Here is a 25507-nt window from a genome sequence, read left to right as displayed (position 1 = left end):
CACAGGCAATCGAGGTTAGGGTTGATTGACTGTGACTATGACTGTGTCCTCATAAAAGGAGGAAATTTGGACACAGAGACAGACATGCACAGGAGGAAGACGGCTACAAGAGAGAGTCCCTTAAGATACTCCAAAGGAACCAACCCTGCCAACATCTTGATTTTGGAATTCTAGCCTCTAAAACTTCAAGATAGTAAGTTTCTGTTGTTTAGACCATGCAGTTTGTGGTGCTTTGTTATAGCAGCCCTAGCAAATTAACTCACCGGTGATCCCAACAGGACTTTCCTTTCTGATGGCAGCTGTGACTGGCTGTACCAGAGGGGCCCTAGGAATAGAGGCACATGTGGGGTAGGACGTGGAGTCTGTGCCAGTGGGAACTTAAGGAGAAGCAGCATTGGCTACCTGAATGTGGGCATAAGCTAGTTCTGTCTTTGTAAATAGGAAAAAATAAGTGGATCTATCTCTTGGGACTTTATAAGGTTGGAGTGAGATGCACTGTGTAAAATGCCTAGCACGGTGGTCAGTACACAGTATGTGATCAATAAACATCAGCCTATAGTTTTAGGATTATTGACACGTCAAGGATGTTTGATAAAGCGGGTGTCCAGGCTGTAAGTGTGCCATTGCGAGTGTAGTTTTTGGTACACGTGCATAGTTGTCTGTGCATGGTAGTCTGTGTATGTGAGGTGTACGGGGGACTGTGGGAACAGATGGTCACAAGTTCTTGAATGTTGCTGTGGGCGGACATTTGTAGAGATGCATATATGTCAGTGTGTCCCAGGTATTCAGGGTGTATGAGCCACTGACTTGTTCCGTGGTTCATTTGCTCGTTCAGTCACTCATTCATCAAAATTTCTTGAATGCCCGCACATCTACACACAATGTAGATACGTAAATAGACAAGGGAAATATGATAGAAGCATGGGAATTAAGGGAGAATAGAGAAAGAGCATTTATTTCAGCTTGATGTATCAGGGAAGACTTCCTGGAGGAGGTGACATTTGAGCAGAACTTGGCCAAGAGAGCAAGGCCATTGCATGTAGACACACAGGGAAAGAAATAGCAGTGTGCAGCCGAAACTACAAACAGTTTGCACTGGTCCCCTTCCTTGGAACCCTTCTACCCCAAGGTGTACGCCATCAATCCTCCAGAGTCCTAGGTCACATGATCATAGAATAGAGAGAAAGCCCAGATGCCAAGAAGCCAACACTTTATTTGGTACAGACCTAGCATGCTGGGGGCCCCACGCCCCACGGGATGTGCCTCTGCTGCCCGCCCCCCCCGGCCTCTTGAGGGCGGCCACACTGGCTGTGGACTCGGGGCCCCCGGGGAGGCCTGGCTGGTCTTTGTCTCTCTCTCCAGAACGTCACGGAGTCGGGAAGTCTTCAAGGAGGGCGATGTGTCACAGGAGGCTGGAAACAAATGCAGGTCAGAGCTGAGAAATGGGGCTTGGGGAGTGTGTTTTGGTGGGTGGAAGCCCCTGGAGCCCATATTCCCAGGTGGCGTTACTGCAGCGATGTGCTGAGTGGAATGAGATAGGAGGGGGCAGAAGGGAAATGAGTGGAGGGAGCCTGAAAGACATCCTGAAGGGCCACCATTTCCAAGTGCAGGTACCTGACGTGCACTGTGGCCGCTGTGGCAGTGCTCTGGGCTGGGGTCTCTGATTCACATGCCGCTCACAGTGCTACTTTGGGTAGTTGGCATTATTACCCCCATCTTCCAGCTGAGAACACAGACGCTCAGCAAGCCTGCATCACTCGGCAGTTACAGGGAAGAACTGAGCTCTGGGGGCTTGAGTGGTTCCGAATCCCGTAACACGTTTGTATCATGGGCAATGGAGCTGTATTGTCGAGCTCAAGACTACAGCGTGCAAGTCAAAGGTGGAGGAGATTTTTAGGCAGGTGCTCCGTTATCACAGTGAGCGTTGCTGGGAGGGGGGAAGGGGAGCTGAGCTTTAAAAAAAAAAATGGCAGAGACAAGATGTTCTGTGACGACGTCTGCTAAGCACTGTTCCCCTTCGGGACGTGTGCCCTTTACTTGGTCTTTGAAACTGCGTTCTGTGTCCCCGAGAGCATAATAATGTAAATGAATATCAGATCTCTCCTCAGTAATTGAGAGCAGAGAGAAGGCCATGTTAAGTCAATTTAATTTGCTCTGATACAGTCCAAGCCCATCTCCGTGGAAGGGGCAATGGCTTTTTGATGGGCTGAGGGTGACTCTCAAAGTGACAGGACGTGCGGCTTGTTTGGGTCCAGGAGGCCTCTGGAAGGAGGGCTGGCGGCTGAGCCAGGTGTGGGCTGAGCACGACCACTTGACCACCTGAGCCTTGAGTCGCTGCGAGTTCTGAGCTTCAGTGACGCGGAGATTTACGGACACCGGGGTGGGGGACCCGCCACTGGGATGTGGGTTTGCATCACATCTGAACCCAGAGGGAGGCTCTAACTCCCCCTCCACTGCTTCATGGGGCTTTGCATTTCAGTCGGGAGCTGTGAAGTGGAAGACTCAGTGCCCTGGAGTCTGAAACATGCCCTACGAGGTGCAGTCAGGGGCCAGCCTGGCCTCAGGGCAAAGAGCACTGGGCTGGGAGTCAGGGTGGCTGGGTTGGTGGCAGACTCACTGGGTGACCTTGATCTTGAGGTCCTCCTCACTTGCCCAAGAGTGAGGTTGGAGTCTGTGAGTTCCAACCCCCCCTTTAGATGTATGATTCTAAGCTCTGCCTCAGTTTGCCCTCCATAGAGGCAACCCCTTTAAAGACCCAGCTCCATCAGTGTGGCTCTGAGTTTACTCACAAAGAGGCCTGGAATAAGTACCTAAGAAAAAGTATCACCAACAAAAGTATGGGGACTCTGGAGATTCGAATCCCAGTTCTGCCTGGGTGATTCTGTACAAGTGCCTTAACCTATATGATTCTCAGTTTGTCAACCTGTAGAATGGGAATAAATCATACTCACCACCTCTTGGGGTAACTGTGGGCACCAAATGACTGCCTGATAAACACATTCAATCAACTGGAGCTGTTATTAGCAATGAATGTCTCTTCCTACCTTTACTGCAGAGAAGTGCCAGGATCGGGACGGGAGGAGAAGGCAGAGGGAAGCACTGCTGCTCCCACGGTGTCGCTCTGGGATCTCTGTACTTGTCCCCTCCTCCCCCTTCTTGGGCCCCAGTTTCTCTTTACACATTTAATGCAAGAGTTGGACTTCACTAACGTCAAGGCCTCGTCTACACTAGCCTGACCCTCCCCCCATCCACCCGGGCTCTCCCGTCACTGTGTGGACAGATGCCCCCATGGCTCCCCCCAGCACCAGGTGAGAGGAGCGCTGGAAAGAGAACAGGACAAGGGTGGGAAAACTTTAAAAGCCCAGCGCCTCCTTCAGCACCCTCTCCCCCGCCCCCCACAGGACCCTCACACTTTCTGATGGGTCTGTATTTTCAAGAGCAGAGAAACCGGTTGCCTCCAGGCTGCCAGACCTGGGTGGACCACCTCGTCTCACCCCCCAGGAGGACAGGCCAGCCTGTCGCCGTTACCTGAGCTGGTTCCTACTTCTGCAGGTATTTCTTCATGATGCTCTCAACATCCTCCTCTTCCCTCCCTGTCCCCGGCGCTCTGATCTCAGGGGATGTTCTCTCACCACCGTCACCCTCCAGCCGTGGGATTCTTGGCCGACTCTTGATGCTGTCGGCGCTTTTGAAGGACACGATGGAGCTGGAGGAGGAGGATGAGTCGGAGAGGTGAGCGGGGTCCTCCTTGGACTCCGGGCTCTTTTTCAAAACGGTGGTGATCCCTGGGACAAAGCCCCCGTCGGCCTCTTCCGTCTCAAAGTGGACGCTTGCATGCTGTGAACTGCCTTGCCCATCTTTGGCCGCTCGGGCCAAGGACGTGGGTGTCTCCGGCTTCCGGATGGCCGGGAGGAAGTCATCGAAACCCACTTGGGTCTTGCGTTCATAGTTGAGGCTCGGGACCTTCCAGCTGAATGGGTCGCTGCCCAGTGGGTCCCCCATCAGGTGTGCAAACTGGCGGTTCTGGAAGACGAGCGGCTCCTTCCCGAGGTCCGGACAGCCTGCATCTTCCAGCGAGGACTCCAGACAGCGCCTCCGCGGGCGCAGCGTGGGTGACAAGAACGAGCCCCTAAGCGCCGTCGGGGAGCTCGGGGTCCTCCGCGAGCCAGGCCCCGATTCCAGGAGGGACTCGCAGGAACTGAAGCGGGTCTTCAGCTTCTCGGGCGGCGGGCTGGGACCCCCCACGCTCTTCGAGGAGATGCACTTCAGGCTGGTGGACCGCAGGAGCCCGGCCGACGCATCCAGGGGTGACTCGGTCCCAGCCCTCAGAGCCAGAGCGCCCTCGTCGCTGCTGGTCTTGGCCCTCCGCAGCGTGGACGCCCCGGTGGTCTGGTAGATGGGGAGGGTGGGCCAGTCCTCCAGGCCCAGCGGCGACCCCCGGCCCCTCTGCGCTCTCTTCCTCCGGAGCCCTTCCACGAACTCCGACAGGGCAGCCGATGGGCTGGGCAGCTTGTCCCTGGGCCACGGGGACACGTCTCCACTCCAGGAGGACGGGGAGGAGGACAGCGCGCCCGACCTCTCCGGGGGCTTTCTCTGGACGCCGCACTCTTCGCCGTCCCCGAAGTGGCCATACTTTCCTCGGCGGAGGGAGAGCGGGGACGCGGCCTTGTCCCCCCAGGTCCTGCCGTGGGCGTCCTGGGCCCCGTCGCTGGCCTCCTCCTGGATCCTGCGCCAAGAAGAAACCCGCCGTCAGCGGACACCGTGCCGTCTCCACAGTCGACGCGACTGAGTCCCAGAGCGCGGGCACTAATACTATTTTTCTTTGGAAATGCTGACCCCACCTGCACCCTCCAACGAACCGTACGATTGAATGTGCAGACTCAAGCCGTGCAAATGATTTCTTGTCGCTTTCTGAAATGCAATTTCTGTCTATAATTAAACCTGACTAAGTACGTTTGAGTAGGTTAAAACTGCACCTCTGAGAGATGACTAAGATTTACGAGGCATCATCTCTGACATGATAAGACCTATCACCACACAGCCTGCTGTGAAATAGGTAATTTGCTTCTTGAAGACTCAGGGGCACCTACAGGAGGTTATTTATTTATTTATTTAGGGCCAAGCCCGGAGGACAGCCCCACCAAGCAGAGCCTGCTGGAGCCAGTGACCCAAACATGCACCTGAACGAGATGCTCCGTGACACCCGACTGTTTCATGGGATGCGGGTGGGATTAAAAACAAACAAACAAACAACAAAAAAACCACGGTCCTTCAAAAGGGAAACAGCTCCATCAAATCGTCTTGAAACCAAGACTATACACAAGAGGACAGACGCTTTCTATTCTGGGACTGCCAGGCAGAGGCATTTTGCAGCAGCTGAGCCAAAACCACTGCCTCTGAAGAGTGGGAATCTCACAGTGGGGCAAAATTATAGGCTGTAAGACGAAAAGCAGGGCTTAGAGGAGAGAGACTGGAATCCATCCACTGTTCTTTAAAAAAATAAAATCTATTTGTCCTCCCTCTAAGACAAGCGACCTCCTTCCCAGACAACAGCAAAGCTGTAATTTACAAAAAAGCAAGAAGGGGCGCCAAATGTCAGAGTTTGGGCGTGGCAGCCCGGGCCAGGGCTCAGCCTGAAGAAGGTGGGAGCGATGGTGATGCAGGTTCCCGTCGTCAGCCCCTGCTTGCTGCTCTGTCACGACAGGAAGGATTACAGGAGCCAGCCTCCTACACATAAAGGTTGGAATGCTGGCACAAGACCGAGGAAGGTGTCCTGCTCACCACAGTCCGATTATCACCATTTCCATCCCCTGACCATGTAGGATAGTTTAGAGGGAAAAGAGCTGACCACAGTGACCCAAAGGGCTTTTCAGTCTCAGAAGGAGCCAAGCCCATGGCCCCTGGAGGTGATGTCAGGAGTGGAGAGGAGAGTACAGATAGGGTAGGGGATTGGGATCTTTTTCAGGGACCTGGGTAGGGAACTAGGCACTGCCTTCCTGAGCTCCCACCAGCCCATAAGCCTCTCTCTTCTGATGCTAGCAGGAGCCTCCCCTGACCCAGGACCCTGGCGATAATACTCTGTGCAAAGGTTCCCTGAGTGACAGGCACAGGACTGGCTGCGCTCATCTGTCCCTCCTCATGCCCTAGGTCAGCTAGGTGGAGAGGACCAATGTCACAGTCTGGGGGCGGTGAGGAGACCACGAGATGGACCCCAAGGTAGGCGTGTCGACGCGCTGCCTCCATCACGCACTGTCCTTACTATCCTTAGTCTTCCAGGGGGCTCAGGCTCCCGACCCCCTCCCCAACCTCCTGTCTTGTGAGTTAGCCCCTGGCTCACTCTGCTGCAGCCACATGGGTCTCCTGGGACAGGCCACGCTCTTCCTGCCTCCGGGGTTTGCATTTGCTGTTCCCTTCGTTGGATGCACTCCTTCCCCCTCCTCCTAGCCCAGGTCACCGTCCTGATCTCACAGGGAGATCACGGGGAGGGAAGAAAAGCCCTGGGCCCCATGCCGGGCACCTAGCTCCTCAAATAATGGTTAACAGTTATGATTAATAATAATCGATAATGAATGGCTATTAATCATCAATAATTAGTCGTTAGGGCTCATTATGATTACTGCTAACAACCTCTGGGTCTCTGGAGCCTAACCCACCACTGGGCTCCACGAAAGCCTCATGTGACGTCCCAAGAGGAGTGGGCAGGAGAATGAACGGGCAGGTGACCCTGCGTCCCATCACTCCCGGCAAAGGCTGGCCCCCATGTGCTCAAACAAAAGCCTCGCAATTTGCCCAGAGCAGCTGCTCCCTTCCTATTTCTTGCCTGTCACCTTCCATCTCCGTCACAGCTGGACGCAGGCTAGGAAGGGAGCTGGAGAGCTCCTGTGTGATTACCTGAAGGGGTGTTTGTCAACATCATCACTTTAGAATCGCTCCCCTAACACATGGCAAGATGGCATCCACATGCCTTTCTTTCTCTTCTTCATCTTTTTTTTTTTTTTTTAATAAACAGCTTGGAGCTGCCAGGGGCACTGGGCTGCCGCAGAGCTGACAAAAGTCATTTCCGTCCTGTCTTGGCCCTGAAAGGAGGCGGACGTGATGAATGTGTCTTGGGCGCTCAATCTCCACCATCATCTGTCATGTGGGGATGGCAGCACCCAGGGCTCCTGTTGCCGGGCCTCCTGGGACTCTGCCATCCCACTCGCCCCAGCTCCCCTCTGGCTGCAGAGGCCGAGACAGGGAGGGAAGAGAAGCTATAGGAGGAGAGGGTGGAGTTGGGGAAGGAGAGGAAGCAGGGGAAAAGGGCAGAAGGAGAGGAGGGTGGGGGAACCCCAGCTCTCCAGCCTGTGCTGTCGAGACCCTGCCGAGTCTCATCTCTACACCCTGACTCGGCACTGTGCCCAGCACACAGGAGGTGCTCAGTAAGCGTTGTCGAACTGAGTCAAGTCTCCCTTGGAAATCAAGTCTCCGAGGAAGAGAAAGTAGGTAGGATGAGGAAAGTGGAGGAGGGGCAAAGAGAAGTGGGAAGAAGTAGAAGCAGGACCAACAAGAGGGAAGGTGAAGTGAGAACGGATGGGGGAATGGAGAGGAAGAGACCGGTGGCGATGGAGGTGGCGAAGGAAGAGGGAGGCTGAGGGCAAGGCCAGGGGGACAGAGGGGAGGGCCGCAGGTGGGGTGTGGGCTGGCAGCTGAGGGCTGGCCTTCCTCATCTCTGACCACAAGGTGGGACAGGCCGGGGCACACGAAACCGTCAGCAGCCCAGGAGTGGGGTCTGGAGGTCGCAGCCCATGTGTGCTGCTGTCCAGGCGCAGAGGACACAGGCTCGCTGGGCTGGAGCCGTGGGGGACCTCGGCTGGGCCAGAGCAGCGGAGATGTGCCCGCCTTCCCCAAGGCCCACAAGGAGCAGCATCTTCCGGAAGGGACACCCGCTCAGGGCCCCCCTGGCTGCCCCCAAGTACTGAGCACGGAGCCCTGCTGGGGGCCCACGTGTGGATGTCACGGGGTGGAGTGGGCAGGTCCCTCCTTCTGGAGCGGTCTGGTTGGTGCCTTCAGAGCCTCAGCTGGGGGGCTGGAAACCAGAACACAGTCCCAGCAGTGTAGACTCAGTGGGGGAGGGCAGAGTGAGGAGGGAGGGAGGGGAGATGGGGAAGCGGTGGGGGAGAAGGAGAGAAAGAGAGAAGCCTCGGCTTGGCTGAGTGCTGTCTCCTGGGTTTACCACCCAGAAATCCACCCACGCCTCTGCAGCATCTTTTTCTATTTCCTGTCTGCTCCACCACTCCAAAGAAGTTTGCTGCATCCACTCCTTTCTGTGTGGAGACCGCAGAACTGAATCTGAATGCAGACGCCCTCTTGCAAGCTTCAGGGTGTGGGTACTAGCTCCGCTGTCTGGGTCACGGTGATCCTCTCCGTTTCTGCCCTGGCTCTGGACACTTCAAGCACATTCCCTTATCTTCCTCCAGGGGCCTGGGAAGACTCATTTTTTCCCCAGCTGTCCTCATGGGATGGCTCAGCTCAGGTGGAACTCCCTTCCATTGGCATCGCGTGACGGATGGGTGGTGGCTAATCAAGACGTTGCTGTGCCTGCCTCAGCCAGGGAGAGATGTGATGCACAGGACGTACTCCGAGTCTCTGGGAGACGGGTGCAGACACGAGCTAGGCGGGGGCACTGTGATTCTCTGAGGAGGGACTCCAGAAACATCCTGGGAACTTCTGCACCTGCCCCTCAGTCTACACCAACAGGAAGAGGCTTGTAGCATACCTGCCTGATAAGGAGCCAGCGGCATTCCTGGGCATCCAGCCACACAGGCTCCAGGCTGGGTCTGAAAGAGTTACCCCTGACTGAGCACCTACTATGTGCTGGGCGCCGTGCTGCTGCCATGGATACAGGGGAGAACAAGCGGGTGGGCCACCTGCCTGCATGGAGCTGACTGCCACGTCCATTTACAACCTCGACGGCCACCCTGGGGGTTAGAAGTTGTGAGCTCCGGGCACAGTGAGGAGGGGTGGCACACACAGTTGGGAGTAGCAGAGGTGGGGTTCCAACCCCACAGCCAGCAGCACCCTTCTCTGGAAACTTCCTCCAAACTCTGTGATGAGATACAGGGTTACCAGGTAACATCTGTCCCTTGGAGTCTAGTCTGATTCTGCCACTCACTAGCCACTCACTTGCCTTGGGATAGGCACCTAACTTCTCTAGGCCTCAGTTTCTTCAGCTGTACAATGGGGGGAAACCAGGTCAACCCTGCAATGTTGTGGAGATAAGAGAGAGCTCCAGGAGGGTAAGAGTTTTTGTCTGTTGCATTCACTGCTCTATTCCTGTGCCTAGAACAGTATCTGAGCACACAGCAGGCATTCAGTAAACATCTGTTGAGTGAATGAGTGGAGTGCCAGATCCCTAGCACATAGTAGGTGCTCACTAAATATGTGCTGGACGAATGAGTGGACCTTGAGTCCTCTGGCGCATAGTAGGCATCTGATAAATGTCCATTAAGTGAATTGATGAACAAAAGAATATATACAAATACTGTAGCTTTGTGGTAGAGTCTGAAGTCAGGGAGTCTGATTCCTCCAGTTCCGTCTTTCTTTCTCTAGATCGCTTTGGTTATTTGGGGTCTTTTGTGTTTCCATATAAATTTAAAAAATTTTTGCTCTAGTTCTGTGACAAATGCCATTGATAGTTTAATAGGGATTGCACTGAATCTGTAGATTGCCTTGGGTATTACAGTCTTTTTGACAATATTGACTCTTCCAATCCAAGAACATGATATATCTTTCCATCTGTTTGTGTTGTCTTCCATTTCTTTCATCAGCATCTTATAGTTTACAGAGTAGAGGTCTTTTGTCTCCTCAGGCAGGTTTATTCCTAGGTATTTTATTCTTCTTGAGGCGATGGTAAATGGGATTGTTTCCTTAATTTCTCTTTCTGATCTTTCATTGTTAGTGTATAGGAATGCAAGAGATTTCTGTGTATTAATTTTGTATCCTGCAACTTTACTGAATTCATTGATTAGCTCTAGTAGTTTTCTGGTAGCGTCTTTAGGACTTTCTACGTATAGTATCATGTCATCTGCAAACAGTGACAGTTTTACTTCTTTGCCAATTTGGATTCCTTTTATTTCTTTTTCTCTAAGTATTGGTGGCTCACATGCATGAAGGCTTATTAGATAAATCAGGATATGATCATGCAGAAATGCTGGAATTTTTACTCTTTCTAACCTGCAAGGCTAAGAATCCGGGCTTCAGGAAGCAGACAGGCCTGGGTTCAAATCCTAGCTCTGTCCCTTACTAGCCAGGCACCTTGTGAAGCCTCGCTGTGACAGTGGGAACAGTAACTCCCAACCTCACAGAGACGACGTACGTCATCGGGACAGTCAGTACACATGAGCGTAGTGGCCCACGTACACCTCCACCTGCCCCCAGCTCTTCATGCCAGGTGGATTCTGGTGCAATTGAACTTGCATATATATTACTTATTCATTTCAAAACATTACTACTAATAAATATATGTTTAAAATCTTAATGATTGTTTTTCAATTAATGGCCCCTCCCATCAGGTTAGATTAGATTGAGGATCGAGGGCAGATGTTCAAGAATAAACAATTCCTAGGTCCGAGCCTGCTCTGAGCAGCACAGAAAAGGGGTGAGGATACCCAAGTGGTCTGTTCAGCCTCAGAGCAAGCCAGATGCTGACGCACGTGTCTCCAAGTCGGGCCACATCCCCTCCCCTGACAGGCCATCCTGTGAATGCAGCTCCATCGTCTTCTCTCTAGTGCCTCCCACAGCAGTAGTCTTTCCATGAGTACTGGGTGAAAAAAATAACGCATGTACTTTGTATGTATCATCTCATCAGGATGTGGATAATCACCCCATCCTGCAGATGAGGAAACTGAGGCTCACCAGTGAGAAGTCATCTGCTTGAGGCTCTCACTGCTCAGTGGCAGGGCCTGGATCTGAAGCCATTGCTTTGTCCTTCCACAACATCACACCCCCCCCAACAGGTAGAAAGCTAAGAGGAAACCTCAACCACTGGAACTCATGTCTACACACATACATTGTTCAAAATCGACTGAGACACAATGAGTAAAACATAGAGAGGCCCAAGTCAGGGAGACACTGGTTTCACTGGCATTAGTCACAATCATACAATCAAAACCAGAATTCCCAGGTCTGAGTCTGAGCAGAGCCTGAGCCAACAGTAACTATAGGAAACTCGATGCAGATTTTTTTTTTTTTTTTTTCGCAGTACGTGGGCCTCTCACTGTTGTGGCCTCTCCCGTTGCGGAGCACAGGCTCCGGACGCGCAGGCTCAGCGGCCATGGCCCACGGGCCCAGCCACTCCACGGCATGTGGGATCCTCCCGGACCGGGGCACGAACCCGTGTCCCCTGCATCGGCAGGCGGACTCTCAACCACTGTGCCACCAGGGAAGCCCTCGATGCAGATTTAATGACGCCATGAATCATCCCCAAAGACATGCTATCACCCCCCCCATTCTTCATCAACACCCTGAAATTAAAGAGGAAATTAAAAATGTATCGATGTTCTTTAACATCGAGGTCTGGATGGGAAACCAGATGTCCTTTGAAGATGGCCTGAAGGTACTGTAACCGAGTCCAACACAGCAGTTGATGGTCTACAACAGAAGATGACACGGTGCCCAACACTGTGCCTGATGAGGTGGGAAACACGAGACATTTATTAAATCCCTAGAGCGTGCAGGTGAATTCTGCATCACGAGAGCCACTGTATATTGCGCCTTTAGGCTCTGCAGACGTTATTCAATTTTATCTTCACGACGGTCCTCTAAGTCAGCAACTCTTATAATCTTCCTATTTCACAAATGAGGCTCAGGAAGGGTAAGTAATTTGTCATGGAATAAACATGAATTTAAACTAAGGAATCCAGCTTCGGGATTCACGTGTCCTGACCACTCCACTCTGCTGCCAGCTGTTGCCTTTGCTCCACTTTACAGAGTTAGAAGTGGAGGCTCAGAGGGCAGATGGAGAGGAAGGAGCAGAGCCGAGGCTCTCACCTCAGCCTCAGTGAGCATGCATCAATACGATGCTCAGCTAAGCCCCTCGCAGGAGAAGACGGGCTGCCTCAGCCTTTCGGAGGGCACACTGTGGGTGTGGACACGGGATCAACCCACGCAGAAGGGTCAGCAGTGCGAGCAGCTCCAGGGACACTGGGAACCGTGGGCTGTAAAACGCGGCAGGAGGCTGGCAACGGAGAGGCGAGGGGCTGGGGCCTGAGGGCACAGCCTTTCTGGAGGCGGCGGGGTGCAGTCAGGCTTTCGGAAGAGGGGTGGGATCTGGTGGTGGGAGGGGTTGAGGAAGACACCCCAAGTAGAAGAGCCCTCCTACCAGCTGTTAGCTTATTCAGTGGTTTCTGCAAAACCCTGGACCAGCAAGGGCTGATGTCTACATTTCACAAGCAGAGACACTAGGGCTTAGAAAGGCCACTCGGCTGAAGGGAAAGACTCGAAGCAAGGAGGAGGCCACGGGGGTGCGATGCCCAGGGAGGCCTGCTTGATGGCAAGCAGGAAAGCTGTGGAATAAGCAGCAGAGAGGCCCTCCGCCTGCTTATTTCTGGCCTGAAGGTGCAGAGACTTGAGTCAGGAAGCAGACTCTGTAAATCCCCTATATTCCTTATAGTATAATGTTTTTAGGAGGCAAGATAACTCTTAAGCCTTGCTTGCTGTTTTCTCTGATCTTAAGCAGGTACTGAGTCCTTGGCACTTAAAAAAAATGACCCATTAACTGCCCTCAGTGGACACCTGCCCACGTATCTCCTGTGGGTCACCAGAATTTGCCTTGTCTCACCCACCCATTCTTACTGGTCACCAGGTACTAGGACCAGTGGGTTTTGAACAGAGTTGCCATCAGAATCATGCCTGAAACTCTACCAAAAAAAGCGGTTTCAATGGGGGCGGGGAGGTAAGGGGACCATTCTAGTTTAAAAGAGACTAAGGACTAATGGGAGATGTTGATAAGAGGGGAAACTGAGGGTAGGAAGACACAGGCGGGGGAATATGGGCGCTCTGCTCTTTCAGCTCAATTTTTCTGTAAGTCTAAACCTTCCCTAAAAAAAGTCTATTTACTTTTTTTTTTAAGAGACAGACCCAAAGAAAGAAAACAACGAGATGCAGTGAGTGCCCTTAATAGGGTTCTTCTTTCAAAAACTACAGTGACACAACTTCAGAACAGTTGGGTTAATATGAATGTTGGTATCTTGGATGATACAGTGGATTTGTTCATTTTTTTAGCTGCAGTGATGGTGCAAATAGTTAGGAAAAGTCCTTCTTTGCAGGATAAAGATGTGAAATTATCTTAAGGAGAACTGTCATGATGTTTTCAACTTACTTTCACGTTGTTGGGCATAAAAAAAATGTGTTTAGATATAGACAGAAGTAGAGACGAAGGTAAAGATAGAAATAAAGTCAATATGAAAAAAAAAAAACCATTGTCAAATTAAGGTGGAGGCTAGCAGAGTTGATGGTGCCCAGATACCTTCATTGCTTAAAAAAAAAAAAAGGAAGAAGAAGGAGAACGGAGGAGAGAGAGAGGGAAAGGGGAAGGAAAGGACACTTTACTACTTTAACTGATAAAAAAAGAAAAGAAAAGCAAACATTTTTACTCGCCCTTCAATGTTCAGCCCCACCGCAGCCACTTCCAGAAGCCTTCGCCCACCTCCCAGGCTGGGCTAGGGGTCTCCTCTGGTCCTACAACCCCTGTGCTCCTCCAGCCTCTATCCTATAATTGTTTGCTTGCTTGTTTTTAACTCCCAACAAGACTGTTAATTCTGAACTAGACTGTATTTTTCTTCTGTGAATTCCCAGGATCTAGAAGAGTCCCTTAAGGGAAGTTCGTGGAGTGGAAAGAGTGAAGGAATGGAGGAAAAGAAAGATGAGGGATTGTGGGAATGAAGAAAGAGGGGACAAAAGGCTCCATCTGCCTCATCTGGCTGCTTCATTCAGACCCCAGCAGCCCCACTTATGGGTCAGCCAAACCCACTTCTTTGAGATTAAAACCAAGAGATTCAAAACCAAATTCCGGTACACAACCTAGAGGGGATTCCTCCTATGTCGAAACCCAATCCAAAGCCTGGTTTTATTTCTAGAGAATTTTATCAACTTCAGAATTGAGAGGGAGCTGGAACCACATCTGGTTTGAACCCCTCATCGTCCCCCTGGAAAAACAGAGAAGGAGAGAGCCTCCGGGGTTCACAATCTGATGAGACGGGAAAGTACTGGCTCTCAAACTTGAGCCTGCCCTCTGATACAACCTCCACAATGTCCTAAAAGAACAAACTGGGTATGTAAAGTAAATCGGATTAGAGATTCAACTTCGGCTCAACAGATTTTAAATACATTTTCAGTGCTTTCTTTCACTTTCTATGCGTAGACATTAGCTCAGATGAGTACTGTACAATGGCAATAACCACATAAAATCTCTGACCTCTTCATAACAGCACCCAGTTCATCATAAAAATGCATCTTTAGGCGAGTGGAAGTTACCCAGCCATCCACTCCTCCTTTTAGCCATTCAGGATCATTTGTTGAGTGCCATGACGCCAGCTGCTGCTGACACTGAGGTGAATAAACCTTGCATTCAGGAAGCTTATAGTCTAGAGGGGAAGGCAGTTCACCAACGTATGACTGGAGGGAAGTACGAGTGACCCTGCATGTCCTCCTGGGCACGGAAACTAAGGAAGAAATGTTTACTGAGCAAAAGGAGTAGAAAAGTCTCACTCAGCATCCAGCTTGATAGTCTAGTTTGTATCAGAGAAAACTGCTACTTAGGAAAAACAGAAAAGCTAAATTTAAACTTAAAGGCATTGGAGAGTTCAAAAAATAGGCTTATCTAAATTCAGAGCAGAAATTAGGATGGTGGTTACCTTTGAGTAAGGAGGAGGTCACGACTGGACCAGATACAAGAAGGTGTTAGGGGGCTAGCAACGGTCTGGTTTCAATTTTCGTAGTTATTACAAAGGTATGACCAATTTTTGAAAATTTCAAAAGATGCAGTTTCCAGTATGTATGTTTTGATAAGTTTACTCAACAAAAGTTTAGTTCAGTTAGAGAACCACAGACACTACAAGAACGTCCTGAACTATCCGTGATTAATCCAAATGGTTTTACGCAAACTTGCGTCTAACTTAGGTGAGCCTCAAAATTCCAGAAAGATTTGCAGATCTATCATATAAGACCTGGAGCTCTGGATAGAAAACAGCCCTCCTTCCCATGGAAGCCTGTCCAAGAGTGATGCTGGCTCCAAAGATAAACCCTGGACAGAGGCAGGCTTCTCCGGCTCCTCACTGGCTCAGGCCTTGGGTCCACGGTTAGTATGTTTGCATTGAAAATTTCCATGCTTCCGGTTTCCACATCTTGCCCACTAACCTTCTTAATACTGATAAAACTGTAAAGAACCCTTTTGTCCTAGGAAGACATAAAACCAGTTTCATGAGAGGCTCATTCATTAAGTACATTCAGGATGGATTAAAATGATCCTGAGCTTGGGGCTTCCCTGGTGGTGCAGCGGTTGAGAGTCCGCCTGCCGATGCAGGGGACGAAGGTTCGTGCCCTGGTCCGGGAAGATCCCACATGCCTCGGAGCGGCTGGGCCCGTGAGCCATGGCCGCTGGGCCTGCGCGTCCGGAGCCTGTGCTCCGCAACGGGAGAGACCACAGCGGTGATAGGACTGCACACCGCAAAAAAAAAAAAAAAGATCCTGAGCTCTGGTTCTAAGAATGCAGAGACCAGTAAATAAATGTGCTATTGAAATAAGATTAGCAGTTGATGCTTAACCTACTTTGAGAACAAGCTGTTTTTAATGCCAAATAGCATCCATTCACATTTACATAATTAATGAACTAATTACAAACGAGTCTTATCTAATCATTTAAGCAGGTCTCACATGACCCATCCTTGCTCCCACTCCTGCAGTAGAGTAATTGCATTTTCTTGAAAGCAATACAACTTTATTTGAAAGACAATACCTTAGGGCTTCCCAGGTGGCTCAGTGGTTAAGAATCCACCTGCCAATGCAGGGGACACAGGTTCGAGCCCTGGTCTGGGAAGATCCCATATGCCGCAGAGCAACTAAGCCTGCGTGCCACAACTAATGAGCCTGCACTCTAGACCCTGCGAGCCACAACTACTGAGCCCACGTGCCACGAGTAATGAAGCCCTTGCACCTAGAGCCCGTGCTCCGCAACAAGAGAAGCCACCGCAGTGAGAAGCCCGCGCACCGGAACAAAGAGTAGCCCCCGCTCACCGCGACTAGAGAAAGCCCACAGCAACAAAGACCCAACGCAGCCAAAAAAAGACAAAAAAACAAACGAAAAAACCCCTATAGTTTAGACCTTTTTACTGATTCAAGCCCGCCTTATCCTACATAAAAATCCACGGGGGTTGATCAAAGGAGGATGGTGGTATCTAAATCTTTTGCTTTTTTTTTTTTTTTTTTTTTTTTTTTTTTTTTTTTTTTTTTTTTTTAATTTATTTATATGGTTGCCCTGGGTCTCGTTTGCGGCGCGGGGTCTTGGTTGTGGCTTGGGCGCCTTAGTTGGGGTACTTGGACTCTCAGTTGCGGCACGCACGTGGGATCTAGTTCCCTGACCAGGGATCGAACCCCAGCCCCCTGCATTGGGAGCACGGAGTCCTATCTCCTGTGCCACCAGGGAAGTCCCTCTTTTGCTTTTAAACTAAGAACCACAAGCCGAGAGTATGGGGCTGCAAATGTTTACAGAAAGCAAATTTTTCCCTGAAAAAGGAAAAGTTGTAATGCCGTCTTTTAGCCAAATGAAAAAGCAGTTGTGTTAAATCAGTACCAAAGCAAATGATACGTACAACAGTAATTAGCGAAGATTACACAGTAATTAAAATCACGATGATTATGTGAGTGAGAATAATTTATACAATAATCTCCACGCTCACACTGCAATATGGTACAAGTCCAACAGCAACAGTGCAGAGCCATGTTTGGTAATAAATTCAAATCACAGCATCTCTAATTATGTGGTGACAGATCGGTCATTGAAACTGAGGGATAAATAAGGTCTCTGACCAGGATACACACAATTTTATTTGGACTTCCCAAGGCTACCAAATGGGGATCCCAAACACTCCCCATCCCTCCCCCAACAGAAGGAGCCCCAGACCATCAGGTTCCCCCACTATATTCCAAAAATTCTTGTTCCATGCTGCTAGCAACTTGCTCTGTGATACAAGACAGTTACCCCGTCTGGCAAAGCCACACTTGGCTCTTCATATCAGCATCATCCTTCTAATCACCCTATCAGAGTGATTAGAGAGGCCATCTAACTTCCATCCACTGGTCATTTATTTGCTCAATGCATGTTTACTGAGCACCTACTATGTGCTAGACACTGTGGTGGGTGCTGAGGTAAGAAGGAAAAGAGAAAGCTTATGTCCTTAAACGGTTCACAGCCTAATGAGGGAGACAGACACCCGAACGTATGATCCTAACGTATTATGGAAAGTGCTATGGCAGAGGGAATCGTGGGGTCTGCAGAACCACGGTAGAGGGGCATGTGACCCAGCCAGGGAGTCAACGAAGTCTCCTGAGGCAGGTGACACTTGAGCTGAGTCACAAATAAGAGTTCATGGGCTTCCCTGGTGGCGCAGTGGTTGAGAGTCTGCCTGCCGATGCAGGGGACACGGGTTCGAGCCCTGGTCTGGGAGGATCCCACATGCTGCGGAGCAACTGGGCCCGTGAGCCACAACTACTGAGCCTGCGTGTCTGGAGCCTGTGTTCCGCAACGAGAGGCCGCGATAGTGAGAGGCCCGCGCACCGCGATGAAGAGTGGCCCCCGCTCACTGCAACTGGAGAAAGCCCTCGCACGGAAACGAAGACTCAACACAGCCAAAAATAAATAAATTAATTAATTAATTAAAAAAAACAAAACAAAAAACAAATGAGAGTTCATGAGGTTAAGAAACATGGGAAGGGGGTCCAGTCAGAGGGAAAACCATGGACACAGGACCAAGGGTGGGAAACAGCACAGCGTTTGAGGGAGCAGCATAAACTGTTTGGGGCACAAAGCATGAAGAAGAGATACAGGGAAATGAGACCAGAGAAGCAGACAAGACCCAGGTCACAGAGGGCACGGGAAGCCCACTAAGGTGCCTGAATTCCATCCTGTTCTATCCTGTAAGGCAGAGGTCACAAAAGGTTTTCTATAAAGGACAGATAGATATATTTTTGGCTTTGGGGCCATACGATCTCTGTTGCAACTACTCGATTCTGAGGCAGTCATAAAGAACATGTAAAATTTAAAAAAAACCAAACAAACAAGAGCATGGCTGTTGGTCCAATCAAACTTCATTTACAAAAGCAGGTCAAGGGCCATAGCTTGCCTGTGGGTGGTAGTTGGCTGACTCCTGCTGTAGGTGACGGGAAACCACCGAAAGCAGATTTTCATTTGAGACAGATCATCCTGGCTGAAGCTCAGAGTAGGGACTAGAGGAGGGTGGGGTCAGAAGGTCTTTGCCAGAGTCTAGAACAGAAATGATGGTAGCCTGACTTCAAGGTGCTGACAGTGAGGATGGAGAGAAGTAAAAAGGGTCAAGAGTATTTGCTTGGCCACTTCCCTGGTGGTCCAGAGGTTAAGACTCCACGCTTCCACTACAGGAGACGTGGGTTCAATCCCAGGTTGGGGAAGTAAGATCCTACATGCCGCACAGCCCAGCCCCCCCCCAAAAAGCATTTGCTTAAAGGGGGAGGGGCAGAATAAACAAGATTTAGGGATCAGCTGACTGGGGATGAGCGAGAGGGATGAGAGTCTCAGATGAGTCAAGGGCGCCAGCTTGGGTGGCTCTGTGGATGACAGAACCACCAAATGATACTGATGACATTGGTGGGGGAAAGGGAGGAGTCTCCCCTTGGATACGCTGGGTTCAGACACCAGGGAGACATCCAGGTGGCGAGCTTCTAAAGGTAGGCGGTTAGATATGATATATGCGTTTGAAACCTGGGAGAACTAAGAGCTGGAGGGCTAGATCTGGGGGTCATCCGCTTACGGTGAGGGAGTTAAAATCACAACAGGATTGCCTGGGACCAGGTGGAGAGAAAAACAGCCGGTGAGAGCAGCATCCCGTGATCCCCAGCACTGGCGGGGCTGGGGAGAAGTTTGGGGAGCTCCAAGGAGCAGAAACAGCTACAAGGCCGGGCAGGCAGGGAGTTCTGAGAAGTGTCTGACAGAGGTCAGTGCAGGAGAGAAGTCCAGAAAAAGATCAAGACTGGAGAACGTCCCCTGGTGTGTCCCTTTGGGAGCCGCTGACACGGTGAGAAAAGTTTCAGTGCAGTGGCAGGGGCAGGCTCAGGGCTGGAGGAAAGTGAGGCAGAAACGTGAGGTGAGTGAAGACGGTGCATGTGGGCCTTGCTTTGAAGAAGCTTGGCTCCAAAGGGAAGGGAAAGGTGATGGGTGAGGACACAGTTAGAACGGGGAGGACCCGAAGGTGCTTATAACCTGTGGAGAAAGGACAACCAGAAAGGCAGAAGCTGAGGATGCAGGAGAGAGAGGGGATGCTGGGCACGCTGCAGGGCAGAAGGGGCAGCGGGATATGGATTCGACTTGAACAGGACTGGATCTTATCTTCTGAGACCAGAGGGAAGATGAGGGCAGAGAGAGATGGATTTATAGACACCGCAGAAGTTCAGGCCATGATTTTCTTTTCTTTGAATGAACCAGGAGTTTAGGGTGTCTCCTTAGAGTGAGGAATCAGGGCTGGAGGAAAGTCAGGATGGTCTGGAATAACTGTCCAGTAAAATGAAAGAAACAACGGACCACTGATAAGACATCAGCATCTGAACAGCTGGTTCAATTAATGCCCATCAGTGCGTGGACCCTGCAGAACTGTGTGAGTGACCAAGGCTGGGGTTCTGTGGGACGTGGGGATGGGGTTCTAGACAGAAATGGGGCTTGGACCTGCCTTGGAAAGCCTGAGGTGCTGTGAGGCCCAGAGGGGAGAGGAGAGAAGCCTTTCCTGGAGCACTGTTCCGGCAGGGCAATGGCCTGGAGGGCAGGAGGGAGAGGCCAGGCACCCTGCAGGGCCGGGGAGAGCATACCAGCCCTGGACGCCCTGGTACCACCTGCAGCCGGCCGTCAAGAGAGACTCCGAGCCAAGCGTGGCTGCCACCACCAAGCCCATAAACTCCCTCCCCGGGGGCCACGGAGGTAATTTAGCGTCTCTGTCACCAGTAGCTCTTGCATTTATCAGCGGCAACTGCATGATTCCTGGGCTGGAAATCATAAAGCTTTAGGTGTATTTCTCTTGAGCTGACATCCCCTTATAAATAATACAAGAAATGCTTTTATTTTTTTGGCAGAAGACTGCTTTCTCTCTCTCTTCTCTTTTTAGAGTGACCTTCTTTCTCAGTCAAGTTTGGGATTGCCCAAGGAACTCATATCTGGAGCCCTGTGATGGGCCAGGGAATACGGGGGGTGCAGGAGCACACAGGAGCCTTGTATGCTATCCTGCCTCCTCGCACAAACAACGCCCGGATGATCTGGTAGCATCTAGTCAAGTTTAAAACGCAAATTCCCTTTGACCCAGAGAATCATTTGCCCGTGTGCATAAGGACGTGTGCTTTTTTTTTTTTTAAAGGCTTACAGGTTAATAGCAAATATCCTGAACTCAACTAAAAGTGAAACAAGAAGACTGCAGTTTAGTAAACCCATGGCATCATTTAAAGTTCTTCTGCAGGAATGTAAAAGAATGAGATAGACTTATGTGGACTGATAGGGAGAGAGCTCCATGGTATATTGTTGAGGGAAAGAAGCACTTCGTAAGAATTTAGAGTATAATATACATAAAATAACATCATACCGTTTATGTGTTTTAAAAGCCCACAAAAATGCTATGTATTTGCTACAAGTACATGTTTATAAATACACAGAGAAAGATGTGGAAGGATACACGCCAAACTGAAGACGATGGATACCTTTGGGAAGGGAACTGAGGTTAGGGTGGTAGCCAGGAGGACTGTAGCCTTCTCAGATATATTCTAAGTTCTTAAAAGGTAGAAGGATTTACAGATTATAAAGCTGGAGGTCAAGGAACCTGAACTCTGGGTTAGTCCTTACTATAAGCTTAGGTAAGATATTTCCTTCTGCAGACCACAGTTTTTCCCATTTATATAATGAGAGAATTGGACTAAATAATCTGGTGGTCCCTTCGAACTCAGAAGTTCTAGAACCTTTAAATTGTAAACGTATTCCAAGGACAAAGCTTAAAATTTTCAGGGCTTAATGCCATGGAATCTGGCACTCAGTAGGCACTTAATAAACATCTTTTGAATGGATGCTGAATGTTGAATAAGGATCCTTATACAGTTTTAATATTAGTAACAGGCCAGCTCTTTGCCAGTAAACTCTGTCAGGTTTACTGGCAGGTTTATCCACCTCCTGGATAAAAGTCAGAGTCATGGCAGTGTGGCAAACACAAATACAGGCTTCGGAGGCGTTCAAACCTGGGTTCAAATCCTGCCTCTTTCACTTACTTGCTGAACGACATGGAGCAAATTTCTGACCCTGAGTCACAGTCAATGATGAGCTGTGACCAATTACAGCTGGTATTTCTGCTCAAGTGTTGATGTCATGGTCAGCTATTCATTCAACAAACATTTATAGAGCACCATCTGTGTGCCAGCCCAAGGGACACCAACATGAAGAAAACTGACAAGGAGCTTATGGTCTCTTCTTGCCTCCTGCCCCACTGCTGCCCTTGGTGCAGGCCCCTCTGCTCTGAACTGCAGCTGGACAAGCCTGAGGACTTGGAGGGGGAGCAGGCAGGAAAAGGGATACTAGGCTCTAGAGAGGGCTGCCTGGAGGCGCTGCCCGAGGCGCAGCTACAGGAACTGGGGTGTGGCCGTCTTTGCCTCAATCAGTTGTTCCCTAACCTCTGGGCCTCAGATCCCTCTTGTGCGACATGGGGGTAATGACATCAGTCTCCTGGGGCTACTCTGGGCATCAAGTAGATACCAACACTAATAAAGCAGCTAATTTTCTTAAGCTCTTTCTAGGTCTCTGAGTGCATCCTCTCATTAACCCTGACAATGATCTACTCACAAGAAAACACGAACAGAGAAGTTAAGCAACTCGCCCCAAACTTATGGTTACCAGGGGGGAATGGTGTGGGGGGGGAGGGATAAATTGGGAGATTGGGACTGACATATACACACTACTATATATAAAATAGATAACTAATAAGGACCTACAGTGTAGCACAGGGAACTCTACTTAATACTCTGTAATGACCTATGTGGGAAAAGAACCCAAAAAAGAGTGGATACATGTATATGTATAACGGATTCACTTTGCTGTACACCTGAAACACAACATTGTAAATCAACTATACTCCAATAAAAATTATTAAAAAAAAAACAACAAAAATTTGCCCCAAATCTCGCAGCTTCAGAGGAGCGAATGTGGGATTGGAGGCCAGATGCTGTGACTTCAGTCCGTGTACTGAAACCACTGCGGCCTCCCACCTCCCACTCACACGGGTGCCAAGCAACTCAGGGCATAATTCCTTACCATGCAGCCTAATATAATTATAGTTGTGAAACTTGGCTACTATGCTAATGAGCTCTCACATTCCTCCAGTTCTGCTTCTGCTGCCTTATACATTGGCTGATGGGGGGAAACAGAGGTATTCAGTTATCAGGAGAGAAAAAGTCCTCATCATTTGAGTTCATGGAGGACATGACTCTTCCTCCACACAGGTCTTTGTTTTTAATTAAGAGCGGGAATCAGATAAGCTTGCTTTAATTAACTCCCCCAATGTACCCCATTCTCAGAGCCTCCCTTTGATATTTTCGACATCAAACCTTTCAGCCTAAGATTATCAGCAGACATGTGCCAGATATTTGCCATTTCCCGAATATGCCCGAAAGCTTGGCGTGAACTTCCACCTCTTTCTTTTTGTAGAGACAACTCCCTGCTTCAGAGCAAACATGTTTCAAGTCAGGAAGGGGTTGTCTGGGTTTGCGCCATTACTTTGTGATTTTTCTTTCTATCTTATCACATTGGTTCCTCTGTTATCACACAAGCATTTGTGTGCCTTTCATCTTAATTACGCATCTGCTTAATCCATAATTTCTGATTTGTGGCCATTAGCTCCTAATTACAAGAGGGCTGCCCTTGAAAAGGAAAACCACACAAGCTGAGCAGAATGGAGCTGAAAAGCAAGAGGAAAGATGGATTGAAGTCCTACAGAGAAGGCTGAGCCCTGGGGCCCATGTGTTGGAGCAACATTGTTGCCAGTCCTATAGATTTGTGAGGGTCCCATCTCAGGCTGTGGCTGAATTTGTCTCCTTCTATGGTAGGAAAAAAATATAAAATTCTGACACTCAAACAAAGCTGAAATTTCTGAGGAGGAAATCATCCAGCCTAACAGTTTTTACATGGACTCCCCATTAAAAGAAAAACAAAACCAAAAAACTTTAAGTAAATATGTTTATAGAGAAAACTTTAAGTCCAAAACTATCTATAAGTGGAAAACTAGTGGGATTTGCCTTAGATAGAAAACAACTATAATAAACCCACAGCTAGTTTTTAAAATGTTCACCCCCTGCTATTTAAAATCATCTGGAAAACTGTGCTTTAGGGAGGGCTGTATTAGATTCTCATCATTTCACCTGTTTGGAGCAGTAAACACAATTTTATTTCCTGTTTTACAGGTGAGGAAGTGAAGGCTCAGAGAGGGTAACTGGTCTGCCTAAAGTCACATGGCTAGGAAGTGGCAGGGTCATACCTCAAACTGGAACATGCTTGTCCTTGTCTAGGACAGAGGAAATGGAAGACTTGAACAGCAACCTTCAAAGCCTGAGATTCTTTCAGCTATTGGTCATCCAGAGGCAGCAGGGAGATACTCTTACCTGGGGCTGAGGGTACAGCTGCTGACGGCTGACTGTTGAGAGGGGGTCCTCACCCTGTCTGTGGCCAGGGACAGAGTACAACTCAACCAGGACTGCAGACTGCCCTCTGGCTGGGAGCTGAGGATGGAGACGTTATCTCTAGAACCAGAATGCAAGATATCGTCAACATGATGACAACTACAGTAACAGCAATAACTAGATAGTCACCCCTCAGCATGAGCCAGGCATTGTGCTAAGTGCTGACATGCATAACTTTAATCAGTGCTCACAATACTGTCCCTGAGCGATGGGAGCCAGTGCTGCACCTCTTACATAGATGAGAGTAACGGGACTTGGGGAGGCCAGCTTGGGTCTTGACTAAGGTCACCCAATTCCAACGCCCGTGCTGATAACCACTGCTCTTCCTTGGGAAGATAAGCACTCTGATATAGATGCTGAGGTATCTCTAATTTTGGAGTAAAGTTTGGCACTGAATTTCATACCAAATGATATGGTCATGGAATATGTCAAGTGTGAAGGCCTTAACTCCTCGCCTACCTAAGCTGGAATGTCTCTGGGGACAGAGACTTAATTGTAGGCCCCCTATTTCTGAAAGCAGCACAGGGAAAGGCCTGTGTGGGCCTCTCATTGCTGTGGGTATTCAATGATTATTTTCTGGTTGATAAATTCACTCAAATATATATTATATATAATATATAATAAATTTATACACTGATATCTACACAAATTTGTTTGTTTATAGAGCACTCTATGCCAGGCACCATGGGAAGGAACTATAAACATGAACCCAACATTGACCCTGCCCTCAAGACCCCATTTTAGCAGAGTAGACATCTATATAAATAACCATAAAAGAAAATTATCAATGCTGTAGATAAAGACAAGATAGGTTCTAAGGAGGACAAGGAGGGAGCCTTGATTTGCTTCTTGGAGGCATAAAGGAAGGAATCAAGTAGTGGCAGTTGAGCTACATCTTGTTTGAAGGTTAGGGCTTGGCTACACAGGCCTGGAAGGAACAGCACACACATAGGTATGTAAGGCACGGACGATATGGAAAGCAGGAGTCCCAGGTGGAGGGGGAAGTAAGGGTCAGAATGTGCAGGGCTCAAATGTCAGTCTAAAAAGTCTCTTCTGAGGCAACAGGGAGCCACTGACGGTGTCTGAGGACGGTGGCATGGTAAGTCATGGGCTTCTCTTTGTCTGCGAGAAGCTGGACGGTTCAGTAGTACACCCCCGGGGCTATATGTTATGACCATGGAGTAAGGGCTCTCGTGGGCACTGCGGATAACTCTCAGGTGGGTGTGGATGTTTCTTCTGCAAACTGGACACAGAGGGCCAGGGGCTCGTCTTGGGCTTTGGTGTAATTGGCTCAGTTCTTCTCAGGGTTAACTTACATCTCTTTTCTGCCACTGCCGCTACAATCCACTGCTGTCTGGACACTAGAAGAAGGCACAAGAAAGAGTCTGTTATCCTTGTGCTGCCAGGGGCTGGGGAAGAACCCAGTCTTTGACGTTAAATAAACTTGGGTTTGAGTCCCACCTCCAACCTTTGCCACTGTGTGATCTTAGGCAAGTCACTTGTCTTCTCTGAGCCTCCTGTGGTCTTTTGT

The 25507-nt window shown here is 49.6% G+C and overlaps 1 protein-coding gene across 1 annotated transcript in view; it reads right to left on the bottom strand.

Annotated features, from left to right (window-relative positions):
- Nucleotides 1-277: 277 nt before the first annotated feature.
- Nucleotides 278-25507, bottom strand: part of MYO18B (myosin XVIIIB) — a 236926-nt gene continuing 211696 nt past the window's right edge. Inside the window, exons 42-46 of the mRNA XM_024741392.1 lie at nt 25293-25337; nt 23899-24036; nt 3529-4726; nt 1227-1412; nt 278-325 (exon numbers count right to left, since the gene is read on the bottom strand). Of these exons, the coding sequence (XP_024597160.1) occupies nt 3541-4726; nt 23899-24036; nt 25293-25337 (1369 nt within the window). The 3' untranslated portion in view covers nt 278-325; nt 1227-1412; nt 3529-3540. The remainder of the gene's footprint in view (nt 326-1226; nt 1413-3528; nt 4727-23898; nt 24037-25292; nt 25338-25507) is intronic.

The sequence above is a fragment of the Neophocaena asiaeorientalis genome, unplaced genomic scaffold (assembly GCF_003031525.2).
Source record: "Neophocaena asiaeorientalis asiaeorientalis breed wild unplaced genomic scaffold, Neophocaena_asiaeorientalis_V1.1 scaffold648, whole genome shotgun sequence".
Taxonomy (NCBI): domain Eukaryota; kingdom Metazoa; phylum Chordata; class Mammalia; order Artiodactyla; family Phocoenidae; genus Neophocaena; species Neophocaena asiaeorientalis.
This window is presented reverse-complemented; position numbering and strand designations above follow the sequence as displayed.